The 19,396-nt window shown below is 35.2% G+C and overlaps 2 protein-coding genes across 5 annotated transcripts; one reads left to right on the top strand and one right to left on the bottom strand.

The window, feature by feature from the left end:
- The first annotated feature begins 763 nt into the window (after positions 1-763).
- LOC121268861 (DNA mismatch repair protein MSH5) lies at positions 764-15,144 on the top strand. Of its 4 annotated transcripts, XM_041173125.1 has the most exons (34): positions 765-914; positions 1,847-1,878; positions 3,059-3,153; positions 3,923-4,003; positions 4,076-4,148; positions 4,882-4,945; positions 5,271-5,425; positions 5,560-5,661; positions 5,728-5,755; positions 5,831-5,862; positions 5,950-6,007; positions 6,291-6,377; positions 6,839-6,895; positions 7,769-7,870; positions 8,002-8,046; positions 8,143-8,220; positions 9,218-9,268; positions 9,362-9,443; positions 10,329-10,402; positions 10,491-10,590; positions 11,156-11,252; positions 11,359-11,448; positions 11,544-11,608; positions 11,729-11,787; positions 12,334-12,410; positions 12,503-12,589; positions 12,875-12,936; positions 13,045-13,106; positions 13,427-13,480; positions 13,572-13,663; positions 14,255-14,286; positions 14,372-14,395; positions 14,622-14,737; positions 14,846-15,144. In XM_041173125.1, the coding sequence occupies exons 1-34, from the start codon at positions 879-881 to the stop codon at positions 14,924-14,926; spliced, it is 2,430 nt and encodes an 809-aa protein (XP_041029059.1). In that variant the 5' UTR covers positions 765-878; the 3' UTR covers positions 14,927-15,144. The 4 variants fall into 4 exon arrangements, with proteins under 4 accessions (XP_041029058.1, XP_041029059.1, XP_041029061.1 ...); XM_041173124.1 differs by having other exon boundaries at positions 764-914; positions 5,728-5,862; XM_041173127.1 differs by lacking the exon at positions 3,923-4,003 and having other exon boundaries at positions 904-914; positions 4,068-4,148; positions 5,728-5,862.
- Positions 15,145-16,090: 946 nt separating this feature from the next.
- LOC121236116 (GDSL esterase/lipase At5g55050-like) lies at positions 16,091-19,396 on the bottom strand. The gene is made up of 5 exons (XM_041132622.1): positions 19,101-19,396; positions 18,343-18,491; positions 17,749-17,985; positions 17,181-17,430; positions 16,091-16,477 (listed from the first exon to the last, which is right to left on the bottom strand). The coding sequence occupies exons 1-5, from the start codon at positions 19,348-19,350 to the stop codon at positions 16,257-16,259; spliced, it is 1,107 nt and encodes a 368-aa protein (XP_040988556.1). The 5' UTR covers positions 19,351-19,396; the 3' UTR covers positions 16,091-16,256.

Here is a 19,396-nt window from a genome sequence, read left to right as displayed (position 1 = left end):
CATCATAATTCAAATTTGACTTTTGTTTTAGATATAGTGTGACAAAAATTAACTTTCAAATGACTTGCCTAATCCAATGTGGTTTGAATTTTATCCAAATAGCTCTCAAAATCTAATTTTTTGATACTTGGTTAATCTATTGAGCCGGCCCATTTTCATATTTTGTGTTTTTAGAAGCCATTTTGTTTTGAACATATGTTTTTTTTTTTTTTTTATAAATTTTTTTAAGAGAAGTGCTACAAGTACAAAAATATTGTAAAAAAAAAAAATCAACAGACTAGCGTGACTTCATGTGATTTATTAGATCTACTTTATAATAAAAGTAACTTCACGATCTATCAAACTATATCATGTCACGTCAGTTTGGGAGATTATTTTCATATAATTATTTTGTAATTAAAGTATTTCTTTTTTTTTAACAAGCCACATAACAAATATATTAAAGACAAAATGAGTGATATAAATTAGAGCTTTATTATTTATTATTTTCACATACTACATACTATACTTATTTTTATTTTTAATTTATTTTTGGTTTGTTTTATTTTTTTTAAACTAATTGAATTTTTTTACTCATTATTTATATATAATAAATTTGGTAAGAAAAAAAAAATATGTAGTGTATAGTATAGAGACGATAATAAATAAAATTTTTCGATAAATTAATAGCACATTAGCATTTCTCTTTGACAAATCTTCAGCTCACTTCTTAACGCAAATGTTCAAACTTCAAAGTGTGGCGCCGTGGATGACCTATATAAATTGATCCCTGGCCCAAATACCTATATAAAAGTCGAAACTGTATTTCAAAAAGCGGAAAAAAGGTCGAAACTAAGCTCCCATTCTGAAACACCGACAGAAGGATTTGAGCGCCAAAGATGGAGGAAATGGACGAAACCGAAGCGGTACCTCAGGTCGAGTTCCGCCACTCTCTCCTCTCATCCGTTGCGTTTCTTGCTTTCGGTTTGGTTGCGAAGAAAACTAAGGAAGATAGAATAAAACAAAGTTTCGAGTCGGTTCCGGGATTTTCTGGTGGTTCTAGTTTTAAAATGCGAACGAACAAACTGAACATGTGGGCTGAGGAAAACAGCTCTATCAGGTTAAATTTGGAGAAGATGCTTTGGTTTTTTCTTGTCCTAATTAAGGAAATGTATACGATTCAGCAATTAGAACTCTTCTGTTTGGTTGCCGAGAAAATCTTAGAGAAGAGGAGGAAATAAAGTTCTCTCTACAATGCATCATGCCGTTCTCGTTTCCGAAATACTGTAAACTGAACCTACTCGACCAAGTCAGCTGTCGGACCGGGCTTAGTTGAGCGAGCTCTATGCATTTTATTTAGTTGTTTTTTATTTATCTTCGTCGAACTGGCGCACATAAAAATTATGGAAAATTATCTGTTTGTGTTTATATCTTCTGATGAAATCTACGTAAAGAAACAGGAAGGAGGAGGAGGAGAAGGAGAAATGTAATTCTACAATGCTATATTCTATGTCAACTTATTTTTTCAAAAACGTATTTACATCAGAATCTAAATTTCCTGTATACATAGACTGAGAGGAAATCGAGTGCTTAACTATATTATAACTTAAATATTACGTATAACACCGACCTAAAAAAAAAAACTATGTCAGGCGGATGTAAATTTATATTAAACATGATGAGGTTTGGGAATCTCCATATTTTATTACTTGCTTTAATGATTGCAGACAAAATAGTGAGAACTTGAATCGGAATTTAACGCTGGTATCTTTATTCTCCTGTGGAGTGTATAATGTAAAGATTCTCAGATCTGTCATGTTAGTATGCAATCTTTCCAACTTATCTGGATTTTTTGGTATAAGTGCAGGTTTACATGGCATGCATTCAACACGGCCATCGGTGAGCTTCCTCTTACCATGCTCATCCTCTGTTCCCCGATCACTACATAGATTTGTTGCCACAACAACAGAAATAAAAACTGGTGTCTAATTAAAGCTCATTTAAATAATTGGTTGATCAGGTTAATGTCAAGACTTGCATAGTATAGTCGTATAGAAAAAATGGCAATAACCATGCCTTATACTTTCTGGCGTGCGGTTTAGAAAAATGCAGTTTGAGTCTGGTTTTTGCTTTTGATACTTCTCACAACTCACAAGTGTTTTTCATATGAGGTTTTTGAGATTGTTTAACCAAGTCTGGATTTGGATAAGTGTTCAAACTGAATCAGGGTCAAAGTCTGATGGAAATATTTAGACCTCCTTTTATTTTGAAACTCAGATTAGAGAGAAAATAACTCTTGCTCATATGACGCCTTCTTTCCTTGCATTAAAATGAAAATATGTTAGAAATCGTTATTATTTTCTTCCTTTATCTATTTTGATGAAACTTCGGAAGAAAGAAGCTGGAAAAAAAAAAGAAGAGGGAAATTTTCTAGAAGTATGGGATGTAGCACAGCAAGTATGGAAGAAGAAAGAGAAAGAAGAGGAGAGAAAAGAAGAAGAAATAGAGAAGGAGAAATAGGGGGGGGGGGGGGGGGGGGGGGGGGGAGAAAAGAAGAACAAAAAACAAGCCACGAGAGTGAAGAGAGATGGAAAAGGAAGTAGATGGAAAACTGCCTCAAAATTTTAAGCCATCAAAAGAAGTATTTAATGCTGTTTACAGAGCAATTAAATATAATTACCTGGGCAATAGATGTGCTGATACTATTGGAGTTTTTATTTCAAATACTCCTAATCAGATGGACTAATGAGGGGAATTAAGATAGACATTAAGAAAGCTTATGAAAAAATGGAATGACCCTTGATCCTGAGAAAAAATAGAATTCCTAGACTCCTAAGATTAATGGACTACAACCCATAGACAACTAAATACATCAAATGGTTCTCTTTTGGAAGCAGAAACTGTAGAACTGACAAAAATAAAAAATGAAGAACCAGATTGAACTAAGGCAATAATGAATGGTAAATGCAGGTAAAAGTCATGATTGTGCTTGATTGATACTTTTATGAAATTGACTAGGATTATAAGTCATAAAAACAGATATTGTCTACAAACAATGACTGCAATTCTTTTGTTCCAGAGTTGGAGTTTCCTTTTATGATCCCAGTATCCGCCAACTTCATGTGCTTGAAGTTTGGGAAGGTAGTAGCACAGAATTTCCCTTGATTGATCTAGGTATGAGTTTCATGGTGCTTTGTTATGAATGGATTCTATTTCTTTTAGTCCTATTGTTTTGGGACCCACCAGTGGGTAGCCCAAGTGGTAAGGGCGAACTTGTGTGCATGAGCCCCATGTCGCAAGTTCGATTCCCCCTAGGATCAAACTGCAATTTAAGTGGGAGGCCATGGCAATGGGTTGCTGTGCTAGTCTCCCCGGAGGTTTAGGTTCCAAACTTCCATGGGTGAGTGTCCTAAGGGCTCTGTTGTGGGGTTCCCCCGTCATAAAAAAGTAAATCTTATCCACCAACTTCATGTGCTTGAAGTTTGGGAAGGTAGTATCATGGAATTTCCCTTGATGGATCTAGGTATGAGTTTCATGTTGCTTTGTTATGAATGGATTCTATTTCTTTTAGTCCTATAGCCCAAGTGGTAAGGGCGAACTTGTGTGCATGAGCCCCATGTCACAAGTTTGATTCCCCCTGGGATCAAACTACAATTTAAGTGGGAGGCCATGGCGATGGGTTGCTGTGCTAGTCTCCCAGGAGGTTTAGGTTCCATGGGTGAGTCCTAAGGGCTCTGCTGTGGGGTATTTCGCCTGTCATAAAAAAAATCTTTTGGTACTATGTTTCTTGACAATTAAATTAAAGAGCTTTGTTTTTGCCTCTTGCCACTCGAATTATTTCTATTCATCCATAAAATCTTTACGTATTTTCTTCGGTTAAATATTTGTAACAATATACTTCATATGCCTTCTTTTGTTCACCTTGGCTGTATCAATGGTTCAGTAAAATATCAAGCAAAGCCACTGATCATTTACACAAGCACTAAAAGTGAAGAATTCTTTTTGTGTGCTTTACAACGTAGTGGTATGCTGCTCATCTCTTTGTTGATTTTATGAACTATGCTTGGGGCCTTGTTTACTCTCTGAAGTGATGCAGATGGAACAACTGAGGCTCCCACTGTGAAGCTTGTGAAAAGTTCAATTTTCAGCTATGAGCAAGCATGGCACAGGTATAAAAGCATCAGCAAAATGTTCACTGTTGTTCTTGTTAATCTCATGTTGGAGATATCAAACTTGGGCTCAATTTAAGGAGACAAATAGAACTTCAGAGCATACGCAGACTAGTCCTTGTTAAATTTATCCAAAGTAAATTGATTAGTATTTTTTTTAGGTTTTGCAGCAGTGCCGTTGCTTATTCTTTTGTAATGCTTAATGTTTCCGATAATAGTAGTTGAAAACTTCATATTGATATGCAACTCATTTAAACGAAAGAATTGGCTAAAAATACTTACCATGTATGTGTATTTGGCTGTGGTGACATTCAGACTTCAACTCTATTAACAAATCTTCTAATTATTGCAAACTTGTACACCTGGTCATAAAACTGGATTTCATACCAAAATTCTTTATTGTATGGAGGAAAATCAAGTCTATGAGGTTTCTATCTGACTATTTTCTGCCATAAAAACCTTCTATATAGGGTCATGTCTTTTGATAATTATTAGGCAATTTAAACTTCATTACATCCTTTTCATTTCATTAGTTGGAATTGAATCAAGATGGTTGACATTGCTTGTATATATTTGGAGAGAGATTCTGACAATGTTCTATGTGATGCTATTATTATTTTGAGGAAGTGGATGCGCTCTCTCTCTCTCTCTCCCCCCCCCTTCTCTCTCTCTCTCTATATATATATATATTCTGCTACTTACTCCCTATTCTTTTTTCTTCGGGATTTTATAGGTTGATATACCTTCGAGTGGCAGGAATGGATGATGGATTAAACATCAAAGAGAGGGTTTGTTATGTATGTCAAAATATACATATACTTTACCATGAGTTCTACTAATTTTTTCTTCTTGATTATATATTCCGATATTCTGAATTTGTATTCTTCATTGCATGGATTCTATTTTTGATCCTTTGAAGTTGCAATAATATGTTTGGACATAATGAATATTGGGTTCTTTGTGCTTCTTGATTTTCTTTCTTTTGTTTCTTTCTCTTTTTCTCACACGGCAGTGCTAGCGACCGCCAAACCCATCTCTGTGAAGCAAACGTCTCACTGGAGCATATAGGTTGTTTTAGTCCTGATTTCTACATTAAACTTCTTTTTGTCCTTTCCAACACAGCTGAGTTCCATGATGGACATGGGAAGTGATGTTCAAGTTCGTGCAAGTGGGGGTCTTCTTGCGATATTGGAGAATGAAAGGATTGTGGATACCCTGGAACAAAAGGAATGTGGCAATGCATCAATCGCAATTGATTCCGTGATAGAAATTTCATTGTATCTATTTGTGTATTATCGTCAATGTGTAAAATTTTTCAGCTTTTTGAACTTATATTCTTCTTCTTCTTCAAAAATTACTTATTTTGGAATGAAACTTGGACTATAATGTACTCCTTTACTAACAAAACTAGAAACAATTTTCTCAAGCTCGATGCAGCAGCTCATGAGGCATTACAGATTTTCCAAATAGACAAACATCCTAGCCATATGGGCATTGGTAGAGCAAAAGAAGGGTAATTGATGAAAAACCCAGTATTTATTTCCTGGCAAAAGATCTCTAATATTTCATTTAATTGCAGGTTCTCCGTGTTTGGCGTGATGAATAAGGTTTGCAGAAGTTCTTTGGATTATAATCTTGTGTTATCTTTGCATATTGAACTGATTCCTTTGTTCTCAATACAGTGCGTAACACCAATGGGTAGACGCCTCTTGAGGTAAATTTGAATAGAGAATCATTTTATGCTACTATGTCAGACATAATTTATAACTCAATGACTTAGACAAATGCTCTCTTATATTAGAAGCTGGTTCCTGAGGCCTATACTAGACATTGAAAATTTAAACAGGCGGCTCAATGCGGTATCCTTACATTGTGCAAACTTTTGAGGCCTATCTATGTCTAGCCAACCTGTATGGATTCAGGAGAGAACCAAGAGAAAATTAATTTGATCTGACAGCAAAGAATATTATTATGATCTCCTAGCAACTTTGCTTGAAGATGATTTGGCTGCAGGTCTGTACCACCTAAGAACTGAAAACAAGCTCTTAAAACTATTGAAGTGTAGATGATTTTCCTAAAGGGTTCTGAACTTTATGCATCTATTAACCAAAACTAAAGCACACTCTCTTTAACGAGTGAAAGATATCTTTCTTTCTTTTCTCTGAAGATCTGATGGCTTCTTTACGTGAAACTCTGAAGTCTGTAAAGGACATTCCCCACATACTCAAGGTACAAATCATGTCTGTTTCCTTTGAAAGAATATTGTATTACTTCCCCTCCAAATAAAGATTTACGGTTCTATTATGTATATACAGTTACATCAGGGTCTGTTGATCGTTAAGCGCAGAACAATCTATGAAACTTTATGTACCATTTGCTCAATTTTTTCTTTTCATACTTGATTATTAAACTTGATCCAATCTTGGAAGATTATCAAATCATTTATTTTCATTACTTTTCTCTGCCGCAAACTTTGAATACTTAGATGCTCGCTTGGCATATATGTCACGGTAATAAAATTTGTTGTTTAACCAACAATGTTTTAATATATGGTTGGCAATAATTATAATTCTGATTGTTCTATCTTTTCAGACAAATTTTTGTTTCATATAACAGTGTCTCAGTTGCCCCTGTATTCCCTTGAATTCTGAATATTTTGAAGCTTTTATTTTTCTTTTTCTTCCCCGAAGAAATTCAACTCCCCAAGCTCTAAATGCACATGCAGCGACTGGATAGCTTTTCTAAAGGTAAGTTTTTGGAATATTGTATTCTCTCACGTTTCATTCCTTTCTTAGTTAACAAAATGTATAAGCTACTCATCTGGAGAGCCTAAGATGTTGGAACTGTATTGTAGTTGCAGGACAGTATCCTTTATTGATGTTTGTACGTGCATAAAATGAAAACACTGAAATTTTCTTATTAAATGACTTCCAGCACGGAAAAAAATAACAATATTATTTGAGAAGTACCCGTCCACTCAACTCAAGATGTGTAGTCATATCTGTCGAGCAGGGAAAAGATTGACATGAGCCACTGAGGCAAGGAATTTCCATGTCATTTGTGCTAAAATACGCAACCCTCTTATGGACAATTAGTCTTCGGAAAAATTTTCATGCTTTTACTTAAAAAGGTAAAAAATTTGCTTTGTTTACTTCGGAACTTTCAAAGAATCCTATTAGACATGCCCGTTATCAAAGGAAAAAAATTTAATTTATAAACTCATTTCTTCCTTGTATGCCATTGTCTAGAGAGTTTTTTTCATACTTCATTTGCTTTACTCAATTGAAAAAAATGGAGAGATCTTGAAGAAAAATCGAAACTGTATTATTTCTTAATGAGTTACTTTGTGTCCCTACATGTAACTTTCAGTTGGTGGTTTGATTCTACACCGAACAAGTGTGTTGTTGAGGATGCAAAGAGCTATTTATTCACATCCTCAGATTGAATGCTACTAATTTTTTACCCTAAAGCAGCACTATATTTGTGGATATATTATATATTCATATGAATTGCTGATAGTTTCTTCTTCTTCTTCTTTTTTTTTTTTTTTTTTTTGGTTTAAGCAGAATGTTCTTTTAATAGAAATTCTAAATTGAACTCTTTGAATAATTCTCTTGTAGAGTGTTTGCTCACTATTGCATGTGAGCAAGATATTTGAAGTGGGGATTTCTGAAAGTCTTAGAGAGCATGTGAAGCATTTCAACTTGGACATTGTTGAGGAGGTAAATAAACTAGTTCATTCAACAGAATTTTATGTTAGTTATTTGTTGAGTGTATTTATGCAGTTTAATGATGATTTCTTTTCTTTTTTGTAATTAGTTTTTGTGTATGTACATGTATAACTTTATTACAGGCTGCTTCATACATTCCAACAGAGCTAGCTTACATCTATGAATTGGTTAGTCTATATCACATCCTCAACATTCTGTTAGGTTTGTTATGCTTACCTGCTACATTCAATAGAGGTGGTGTTGTTTGGCGATGTGTTTTATAGGTAATTGGTGTTCTTGATGTCAATAGAGGTAAAGAAAAGGGTTATGAAACCATCGTGAAAGAGTGTTTTTGTGATGAGGTTAGACATAAATTTCCCATCCCTATCTTCTCCTAGCATTTGCATCTTCAATATTGAATTATTCAATATTAATTTTAAGAAATGAAAAGTAAAAACTCATCAATCTACTCACCCTGTCAAATTAAAATGAAATGTGAAAATCCAAGATAGACCCGAAACATTTAACCAAATTAAGAAAGCAAGTAACCACAATGAACAAAAGCTATAAGTAGTGAAAGCAATAAAAATAAAGATTTGAGACATGAGATTTTTGTTGACAAAAGTGGAAACTTTTGACGAGCTCTTCAAAAAAAAAAAAAAAACCAATGCGAGTTCTTGGGCACCGCTTCAAAATCCCACCATAGAAGAGTTCGTTACAACCAATTCAGAAACTCACAAAAACCGTTTAGACACTAAACTTGGCCGTGCAATCCATGAATGACACTCAATCTCTGCACCTCGATAGTTCTGGAACTTTAGACTCCTATATAGCATCAAACCATGAACAAACTCATCCAACAAAGTGGAAATCCAGCAAGATCTCAATTGAAAGACAAATAATAGAACATATAAGTGAGGACTTGTGTATAAGGAGGGGAAATCTTTTAGCTTAATGATTATATCGTTAGAGCTCAAATTTGGTTTAAAACAGGACTCAGAATCCTCTTGGATTTCTGAATCAGGCACATTCACTTGAGCTAAAGTTGACCATGTATCGCAAAATTTCCCAATAAAGAAACACCAATTTTCAGTCAAGCATTTACCATGGTATACAGCAGCAAAACAACTCCCATCAATTACATAAAATAGAATGATTTAATAAAAAAAATTTCTTGTATGGTTAATTTGATAAAGATTGCTACCTATATAATTTTGCGAAGATGAAGATTCTTGATTTTTTTATCTAGTAAAACTTTCATGCTTCACATCAAATGGTTTTCATTTATCTCTACCTCACAAACATCTGAAATCAGGTTATACCTGTCATGACAAATGATACTATTTTGTTGTCATATAGTTGGATGAGCTGAGGCAAATATACGAGGAACTACCAGAATTTCTGGAGGAGGTGCCTGTTGGCAATATTCTGTACATCTAATGAGAGTAAGAGGAATCCTAATCCACTGGTAAATTTGTTTTACTCAATAGCATTGTTTTGCAGTTGTCTTCATTGGAGCGGGCACAACTTCCTCATCTATGTAAAGACAAGCTTGTTCCTTGTATTGTTTATATACAGCAAATAGGTTAGGCTGCTTTTTGAAGCAACTTCATGCAATCTTTCTTCATGAGTGATACACATTCTATGTATATTTTCCTCTGACAGAATTTTGTTTTATCAGACTTAATAATAAATTTTTAAGTTATTTGATGTTCTCTTTCTCATGTCTCAATAGTCAGCAGATGATGAAGCTGTAGTTTGTGTTGGTCTGTCATCTTAGTTGCGAAACAATGAGACTTTACTTGTGATGGTTATTGTTGCATTACTACATAAAAACTCCTGTTGATCCTTCACAGAAATTTAGGGAAATGTAAGAATGATTGGAGAATAAGTTTTTACAAAACATTGAAATCAACATTGATACTACACTACAGTCCAATGCAGCAGCGCAGAACTAGAATTCTAGAAGAATATGTCAGCCTCTAAGGTCTACTTATTTTCTTTAGAAATGGTATCTATATTAATACAAAAAAACCAACAATGATCCAAAATATTTCTTTTGTGATAATGTAATTTCAAATGGTACTACAACTATACATGCATATATATATATATATATATATATATATACATGTACCAAAATAGAAATTATTCATTGCCCATAATGTTAAATGTAAATTTCACCTTCTCGAGGTCTTTTGCATTCCAAAGCCTAAAAGAAATATGAGCTATTATTTTTTTTTATAAGCGAAATATAAAATCCTTTTGTTGGAAAAAAGCAACATGATTTAGAGTGACTAGTAAAATAATATGTAAGTTTGTGCCATGATGTTTATCTTGGTTCTGAGCTACTTTTTATCTTGCATAATGCCAATTTGAATTTGACAACTGATCGTGATTTATCTATTGGCTCTAAGCTAATTTACCACATCTTAGCCATGCCTACTGATTTTTATGGGTTAATATTTAGGATACTTGATGTGCTTTTTTGAAGAAAACCTTGATGAAGCCACACTGGTGGAACTACAAGATTTTGCGTTTGCTGTAAGTAAATGCTTCATTTAAATAAAGTGAATGCCCTATGTTATTAGTGTGGGTTTTTCTAAAGAAAATACGTAGCTGTCAAACATAGTTCTCTGATGTGGATGGGGAGACAAAAAGATTCTTTTACCGTACCCCAAAGACAAGAGAACTGGATGACCTGCTTGGAGATATCTATCATAAAATCCTAGGTATGCAGCATAAGTTTCTCCCTTTTTGTATTTTCTTTTGGAGATATTCTTAGTTTTAATTGTTTACTAGCATATATATAGGAAAAATCTGGTGTTTAATATTTTGAATCCGTGTAGTTCCATAAACTGTGTACACTACCCCACTCTGTGGCTGCTTATTGATATCTAGAATAGACATTAAGAATAACAACAGAGACTCTGTCTTATTAGTTCTAAGTGTAATGCTTTGATTATAGACTGCACTAAGAAAGATAGAGCGACAGTGGTAGAAAATTAAATGGATTCATGATCTGTTACATCTACCCATCCCCTGATTCTAAATCAACAGACCCCATTACCAAGATATAGCAACTTTTTTTGAAAGAAATAGTCAACGTAATTGTATTGAATACATTTTCTATAAATATTCTCTTACCTAATTCACTGTTGAAGATAAGAAGAAGGTACAAGTTTCTAATGATCTACAATCAGACCACAAGTGTAGTAATGGAGCCGTTGTTTCTAGCTTTAAGTGCAATGATATGACCTATTTTACATTGGTTTAATCTGAATTCATTATTTGAAGATATGGAGAGGGCAATTACTAGAGATTTGGTGTCACATATTCTTCTATTCTCAACCCATTTGCTCAAGGCCATCAATTTTGCTGCTGAACTTGATTGGTGAGAATTATTTTGGACAATAAGTGTTTCTTTTGCTCTCTCATGAGAATCCCCATTTGTTGATTCTCTCTCTCTTTCTAACTTGTTATTAGCTGTTTTATTTCAGCCTTTTGTCATTAGCACTTGTTGCTCGTCAAAACAATTATGTGAGGCCTACTTTGACTACAGAAAGCTTGCTCAATATTCAAAATGGAAGGTGAGAGGTGTCTGGCTTATTTCCCTGTGTTCTGATGCTTAAGAAATTTGAGATTTATGCATGGGTTAATAACAAGTACCAGATACCATTTTCAGGCATATTTTGCAGGAAATGACAGTAGATACATTTATTCCAAATGACACAAAGATACTTGATGATGGTAAATGGAAGATACACTCAGTCATAGTACATCACATGAATCTCAGCTTAACTAAGTTTCACAAATCCTACCACCATCTTAGCATACTCTTGTTAAATTTTCATGATTGTGTTGTTTCAGGAAGAATTCAAATCATCACTGGTCCTAATTATTCGGGGAAAAGTATCTATGTAAAGCAGGTCAGTTATTCTTTCTTCCTTTCAAGAGACAATCATACCCTTCATTACGTATCATATTTTCACTGATAACTAAATGGATTTTACTCTAACTACCTGGTTTTTTCAATCCTCCTGATATAGTTACATATATGTCATGCACATTTATTTTGGTGTATGAACTCTCCTATGCTTCAGAAAATCATATTTTAGAGTAAATTTTCTTTTGTAATGGTATATATGAAGATTGTGCATGGTTTTGAGTGAATGAATCCATAACGCTTCAAAAGCATTTCTTCTTTCTTTTAAAGTTTTGACAGTCAAACATGTTGCGATCCCTTTAATTGCTAATCCTAGTCAAGCTAGTGCCATCAATGTAACAAGATTTTCAATTACTAGCATCCGTATTCTTGTGTCCCGAACACCTGCATACAAAACCTATCATACACCATTTTGGGTGTTGACAATTACTGTGCAACTTAGATTTGTTAACCTAGTGTAAGTGGATGTTGAATGTTAGCATCATCTCTCTCTGGGCACTTTATCATGATTGAAAATTTAATGTTGCAGGTAGCTTTAATTGTTTTCCTTGCCCACATTGGAAGTTTTGTTCCTGCAGATGCTGCAACTGTGGGTTTGACTGATAGGTGTGACCTCAATATTTCCAACATCTTTCTTGGAACAGCCACTACACAATAATATGCTATTGGTAATACCAACCAAATTGCTATGATAACAGGATATTCTGCGCAATGGGAAGCAAGTTCATGACTGCAGAACTGTCAACCTTCATGATTGATCTACATCAAGTAGGAATGATGCTAAGGTACACCTGAATGAGTGTGAATAGATTAGCTTAAAACTACCAAATAAACAAATAGTTCTGGTTTACCGCATCTGTATCTCATGTTCCTTGGTGTTTGGACCCTTTTGAATTCGAATTGTTTTATGAACCCTGTTTTGGCTGGTAAATCTGGTTCCATAATATGAAGATCTATTCAGAGAATTGAGTTATAATATTTGCTAAATGGTTCCATTATAGGAGTAGAATTTCACTAAAAGAACTGGAGTTTTATTGTTTCCATGTTATTGATGTTGAAAAACCCTACAGGCATGCAACTCCACGATCTTTGTGTCTACTGGATGAGTTTGGTAAAGGTACTCTTACAGAAGGTTAGTCTCTGCCAGACAAATGGACTTTTATGTTTGGAAATGCTATGTCTATTGAACTGGAATATTGCCAGATGTTTTATATGAATTTATGATCTCAATATTTTTCAGATGGCATCGGGCTGCTTGGTGGAACCATAACTCACTTTGCCACATGTGATGACCCCCCAAAGGTTGGAGGTTCTGTACTTCCTGCTATAGTAATTAATAGCATACTATTAATAGTTGGTTCTTTTTCTTTTCTTCAAAATAGTAAGCCTTTTGTTGAGATTAATTTCGTTTCAACATTACTGTCTAGACCCTTTTTTAAACAGGACAGCCATTTTAGCATGATTTGGTGATTTTTGAGATATTATTTTTCATGCAGTCTTGTTTTCTCAAACAATGGAATCAATTTACCCTACAAGAGTGGTTGAAGTAGTAAATATTTATAAACAAAATCGAGCAGAAAATACTACTAGCTTCAATTCAACTATGCTTTATTATCTTGCAGGTTCTGTTGTGTACTCATTTGACTGAGATATTTGATAAGAGTTGCCTACCAAAGGTTATGACCTGATAGATTCATTTCCTCAGTTATTCACTCTTTCACGGTTGGGCACATTGGAAGTGTTGACATTTATGTATTCTTTTGATGATCTCAGTCTGAGATGATCAACTTTTACACCATGAGTGTGCTGAGGCCTGACAACAATTCTACGAATATTGAAGACATTGTGTTTCTATATCGGTATATTTCTGCTTGCTCTCTACATTACTATACTGTCAAGAAATACTGTCCTGTGACCATTATATGGTGGAAATCATCATGCAATTGGCTTGGTGGGGGTTCGCTATTTGTTTCCTTCAAAGTGATTTATATAAAATATCTGATGCTTTCCACTTGCTTTGCCTGAAATATCTCTAGAAACCATTATTATTGTCCCTTGGGATATTTTCATGAAAATAATTGTCATTTGAACAGATGCGGTGAGAAAACATCTTAACATATTCAGTTATTCCAACATAGTGTTCTATCATGTTGTCTGGCTGCTCAGCATGCATCCATACGTGGCCATTTACTCAGGGGTAGTAATGTGCAGCTGTGGATAGCGTCATCTAGTTGTTCTAGGTTTAAGGCAGATAGGTCATAATGGTTCCTTAGTCAAATGAGTTAAATTAGTTTCAATCCCCATAAGGATTTATGAATCATAGTTCCAGCTGGCAGTCTCTGTGACCTCACCTTCTTTGAACAATGCGCAAGTTATTATTTCTCATTGCATTGCATGTGATGTGCTAGAATTCTGTGATCTCTCTTTTTTTTTTTTTTAATTGCTTGCAGGCTTGTTCCCGGACATGCACTTCTAAGCTATGGTTGGTATATAATTGCTTTTCTAAGTTGAGGATTCCAATTTAAAATTATTACTAGCAATTGTTCATGCCAGTTTGCGTCCCGCAGGGCTGCATTGTGCACAACTTGCAGGTACATCTGAACTAAAATCTAGCTTTACTGAAACTAGAATGCTTGAACACGGATATAATAGTATTAACAACCTCGTTGAGATAAGTTCGATTAATCTATATAAGCATAATCCCTCTTGCTGTGAAAAGTGAGGCCCAGGATGAAGCCATAAAACTAAGGTCTTCTAGGGGCTGCTTCTATTACTGCCTCCAATTTTCTAATGGAATTGATTGCATTGCTTATGTAGGTGTCCCTGGGGAAGTCATAATGCGAGCAGCGTTTGTATTGGATGCCATCGGGAATAATAAGCATGTTGAGCGATTGTGCAATGAGAATATATCAGCTCAAGATTGGCAATACAAGGTCTTAATTGAGCGATGAATCTCACATGACTCCTGGGATTCCTGTTTCTTACATAGTTGTTTTTATTTATTTATTTATTATTATTTTTTTTTATTGAGCTAAATGCAGGACGCAGCGGCCAAGATTTTGGCGTTTGATGTTTTCAAGGGGGACCTCAGCCTTTTCTTTCAGGATATATTTCCATCTTAATCGTGAAGACAATGAAGGTGTCCTCTCCTTCGATTACATTCTCCGAAGGAACACGATCTGTTTTATCGCAGGTATATTGGCTTGGCTTGACTCTTGTCAGGGATTTTTTCAGGTTTTGCTTACAGAGATACAGTAAATCTGTAACATCTGGGTAACATATTCGGACCTCATCTGTCAATGTGGGGCATCTCTATGCTAACTCTCAAGTTTCAACTACATATCGTTGCGGTTTGTGTGTGTGTTTTTTAAAGCTGCTACCAGGCCACCTCATTCTTACCTCATTCTTACCACTTGATGTGGCCATACGACGTGGTTAAAGTGATTAAAAACAAAAACAAAAAGCTAGAGAAATGGAAGCCCTCGTCCCCTAGCTACCGAAACCGGACACTCTGTCCAAACCAATCCACTCTTCCAGCCATTGCTGCTGGTGAACTTGACATCACTATGAGATCATGCAAATGACTTAATGCGGCGAAAAAAGTGTTCATAGTTTATATGTGGGGGTGTTGTTGTTTCGGTACTCCCTTATTTCATCTGTCAAATATCCCATTGAACTCCAACAATCAGCTTTCTAGTCTTGGTTTTGCTCTCAAGCTACAGCCTCCTAATCTTGTACTTGATTTTGGGTTCTTCATTTTACTACGTCAATGCCTCAGCCTCAAAAACGAGATTGAGCTCTGTCATGTCGGTCATCAATTTTGCTACAGCTGAAATTGGAGCTTTGCTAATGGTCCCAATGTGTTTGATGGCTCAACCGTTGAAGCTTGATGTTAGATCTATAACTTTGCAGAAAATTCAAGAGTGGCTTCGCCACAAGAAAAATGGGCTATTACGGCGATTTTAGTATTGTTGGGTTTTATTGGGTTTGCGCTAGCTGGTTTTTTCATATTGAGAGGCGTATTTGGAGGTGACTTATGGAATTTGTGTGTGTTAGTCGTCTTAACGAAATTGCTCACGTGGTTTGGTTTCAAATGTCACGTTTCCATTTCAAATGTTAGGTAGCTCGGTTTTTTCTAGCGGCGGTGCAGTAGTGACAGATATTGCAAATAATTGATTAATGAAAAGATAAGACAAAAAATAGATGGTTGAAATAAAAACCCTAATCCAAACTTTTATTTTTGAAATATAATTTTTTCCTTCAACTAGTCTAGTGCCTAATATGGGGTAGGGTTTTGCCCATCCCAAATTCCAAGCACCTCCGCTCACAATCTAACAGTTATTGTTACGCACAGAAACAACAGTACAATGACGAATTTTGTGCTGCTGCTGTGGTGATTCAGGTCCTGCATTATGAAGGCGCGGCAGTTCAGAGGGCTGTGCAATACCGAGTCTACAAAGCAATTAGCTGCCGCACAGTCAACGGAAATGTGTATTTTGAAGGACCGTCAAAAATGTTGTCTACAAGGATGCGCTGACCGGCCTCTGTAGGATGGAATGGGTCCCAGAAGAGGTAGTCGCTTCTGTTGGAACAATAGGGCGAAGTTCGCATGCAAGTAAGTTTACCACGATAGTTCCCTTGTCCACAACATGCAGCTTTATTCTCATCAAATCCTGAAATGAAATAGGACAATAATAGGTAATTCATAACAGTTCCTCTAATAAAACTCTGAGTGGCGGCTACTATGCCGGCCTACTCTTACCGCTGGGCATATCGTCTAATGGTGTTTTTTTTTTCTTTTTTTTTTTCACATTTAAATATTTAAAAAAAAATTAATATATTTAAAATCACTTCCTTAATCACTAAATAAAAAAAAAATTATTTTGGACCAGCGGTCAAATGAAACGGTCAAAGTGAAGAGGTAAAATAATTTTATTCTAAAACTTAACAGGAAAAGGAGCAGAGGTATATTAAAAAAAAAAAGAATAAGAAAAATTATTAACGTGGGCTAAAAGCTTCCTTGTTTCGATCCAAAAGACTTTTCCATTTCTTTAAAAAAAAAAAAGTAATATTACGTATAGTCGTGAAATGCACAAGTGTCATGCAATTATTTTTAAAAAAAGTAAGGTGTATTATTAAAAAATTAATTTTCATTTTATATAAGTTTCGTATTTATTTAATTTTTTCAAAGTGATTATGCAGCGCTTATACTCTCATGACTGCAACTATCATTTCAAAAAAAAGTCGAATTCTACTTCTTACAAGTATTAATCAGACCTGAATAAGTTAAAAAATAATTTAGAAAATAATTTTTTTTTTGCAGGGTTGAGTAGACTTTTCTATCAGTGATAATAAATAAAATAACACTGTACGTACCATAAAGTTTTGCGTTCTGGATTAAGTTTTGCAATATACCGTACGAATCGCAGTAAGTGTAGCTCATATCCTTGACTTCTGATTTCAATTTCCGCAACATCGGCTCAATGCCTTCATTGAACGTTACAGTTAGGGAGTTCACTACTTCGTTGCATACACCTCCTTCGTCCCAAGCCCTCAGAAACGGGCAGCACCCGAGTGCGGAGACCCCCGTAACCACAAACTTACGTGCACCGTAATCATATAGACGCTGTCCAGAAAAAAAATTCAAAACACAAAAACATGGTGAGCTAATGATTTAAAACTTAAAACTCATTGTCTCCATGCACGTGCACATAGTAGTACTGTATTTCTTGCCTTTGTTTCTTTCGTATCATATGATTTATGTAATACGAAAGGGAACCCCAAGCATTTGCATATGTGCATGATAATTCGGTTTGGAATGAAATAAAGAAACAAAAGCAGAAAATCCGTCTCTTTTGTTAAATTTTCAGATCCGAAAATGAGATTGAAAATTAAAAAAAAAAAGGGGGGGGGGGGGGGGGGGGGGGGGGGGCTATTATATTACCCTTAATTGTTCTTCTAGTGTATCAAGTACGAAATCCATGCGCTGCTGTTGGGTGTTGTACTTGCCGCTGGGATCAGCAAACGGCACGTAATAGATGATATCGTTGCTTCCAGTCACAATCACGAAGACAGATTTAGCAAAACGCTTCTGCGCAGCAGAGGGTCCTAGCTGTTGCTTCAACTCTTCAGATACCGTTGCAAAGTAGTCTACTTGTGTCGCCAAAGGTATTAACTCTTTCTGGGAAAAACCAAAAAAAAAAAAAAAGCCACCAGTCGAGCGTTAGCCAGTTGGTGGGTGCAGGGGGTTAGATGGAAGGTCTGAAGTTCGCCTGAATCAAAGGAAAATGGTGAGCGATGTCCTCTAAAATTCTTTTATTTATTTATTTATTTATTTTACGCGGGGAATTTTCAGTCCCAAACGTAATTTTTCAAAACAATCCCTCAAAATCTCTAAATTTTACTAATAGAATAATTAATGTTGATGCAATAATGCAGAATGGGTGCACAAAAGAATTAAAAATGGTGCCGTACGTAGTGCAGTGCAACACGAAAAAAGGGCAAAAGTGTACTAATTATAATTTGTCGTTTCACTAACATAAAGTGCTATTCCTGTATTGTTAAGGATTCCAGCAGCCGCGGAGGCGAAGTTTGCACCAGTTAGCAACGACGTCGCGTTGTCGATCTTGCCAGGCCTGGATACCAAGGAGAGATATGGTGGTGAAGAAGGCAACCCCGCTCTCTCAGCTGCCCAAAAATTCCATCCAATTTCAAAATTTAGGTCGTGAAAACCAGGCAATATCAGTACTAATATATATGCAGCATTACTGCCTGATCTGCTACTATATATTCATGTCTGGTCTCCAGATCGATGCAGTAAATTATTATTAATTCTAGGTTAATTAAAGCTTTTACCAAATGAAAAAACAAAAACAGTTGTAATGATATTCGAAGTAATTAGTGCAGAGAGAATGCAATCACATAAACAGTAAGCTTCATTCGGTACATAAACTTATCTCAACTCATCATTACAACTTTTTTAAATCCCAACACAAAATATAATAAACAATTCAATTTTTTTAAATTCTAAAATAATAATAATATTAAAAAATAATATTTTAATAATATTTTATCAATTCAATTTAACTCAGTTTAATATCCAATCGGAGCCTAAAACTAATTTGTCCTGGTTTCAAAAGGTCAAAGTACTATATATATATATATATATATATATATTATAATGGATCATGCATGCATGGCTATTGCCTAATATTAATCTAGATCTTGATGATCAGATGAGCTTTATCGAGTGATCAAGTACTGTTGCTGAAGGTATATATATAACTCTATATATACCAATGAAGTCTGCAACATTCTTGCCGTTGCAAAACCTCCCGGTAGGTTTCATGCCGGGATAGTCGATTCCATGCGGGAGGAAATTTGCTTTGACAACTGTATTCTTCAGGTAGTTGTTGTTGCCCACGTCTACTAGAGAATCTCCAAATATAAATACGGCCGGGGCCAACTGAGCCTCCGAGAAATTCAAGCTCGACAGAAATATGAGGTGGAAATTGATCAGTAGCAAAACAATATTGGAATTAGCCATTGTTGGAGTGTCAGACAAGTTCTCTGATCTGTACGTATATATCTTT

This window comes from Juglans microcarpa x Juglans regia, chromosome 6D, assembly GCF_004785595.1.
Source record: "Juglans microcarpa x Juglans regia isolate MS1-56 chromosome 6D, Jm3101_v1.0, whole genome shotgun sequence".
Taxonomy (NCBI): Eukaryota; Viridiplantae; Streptophyta; class Magnoliopsida; order Fagales; family Juglandaceae; genus Juglans; species Juglans microcarpa x Juglans regia.
The sequence above is the reverse complement of the archived record's forward strand: the minus strand, read 5'-3'. Positions and strand labels throughout refer to the sequence as shown.

Excerpts from the sequence above, each read along its gene's own strand:
- LOC121268861 (XM_041173124.1), top strand. The coding sequence starts at position 879 with ATGGAGGAAATGGACGAAACCGAAGCGGTACCTCAG. Across the intron at positions 5,662-5,727 it reads ATTGGTAGAGCAAAAGAAGG|GTTCTCCGTGTTTGGCGTGA; the intron begins GTAATTGATGAA and ends ATTTAATTGCAG. Across the intron at positions 6,378-6,838 it reads ACATTCCCCACATACTCAAG|AAATTCAACTCCCCAAGCTC; the intron begins GTACAAATCATG and ends TCTTCCCCGAAG.
- LOC121236116 (XM_041132622.1), bottom strand. The coding sequence starts at position 19,350 with ATGGCTAATTCCAATATTGTTTTGCTACTGATCAATTTCCACCTCATA. Across the intron at positions 18,492-19,100 it reads GAATGTTGCAGACTTCATTG|CTGAGAGAGCGGGGTTGCCT; the intron begins GTATATATAGAG and ends ATTTTTGGGCAG. Across the intron at positions 16,478-17,180 it reads CCAGAACGCAAAACTTTATG|GATTTGATGAGAATAAAGCT; the intron begins GTACGTACAGTG and ends ATTTCATTTCAG.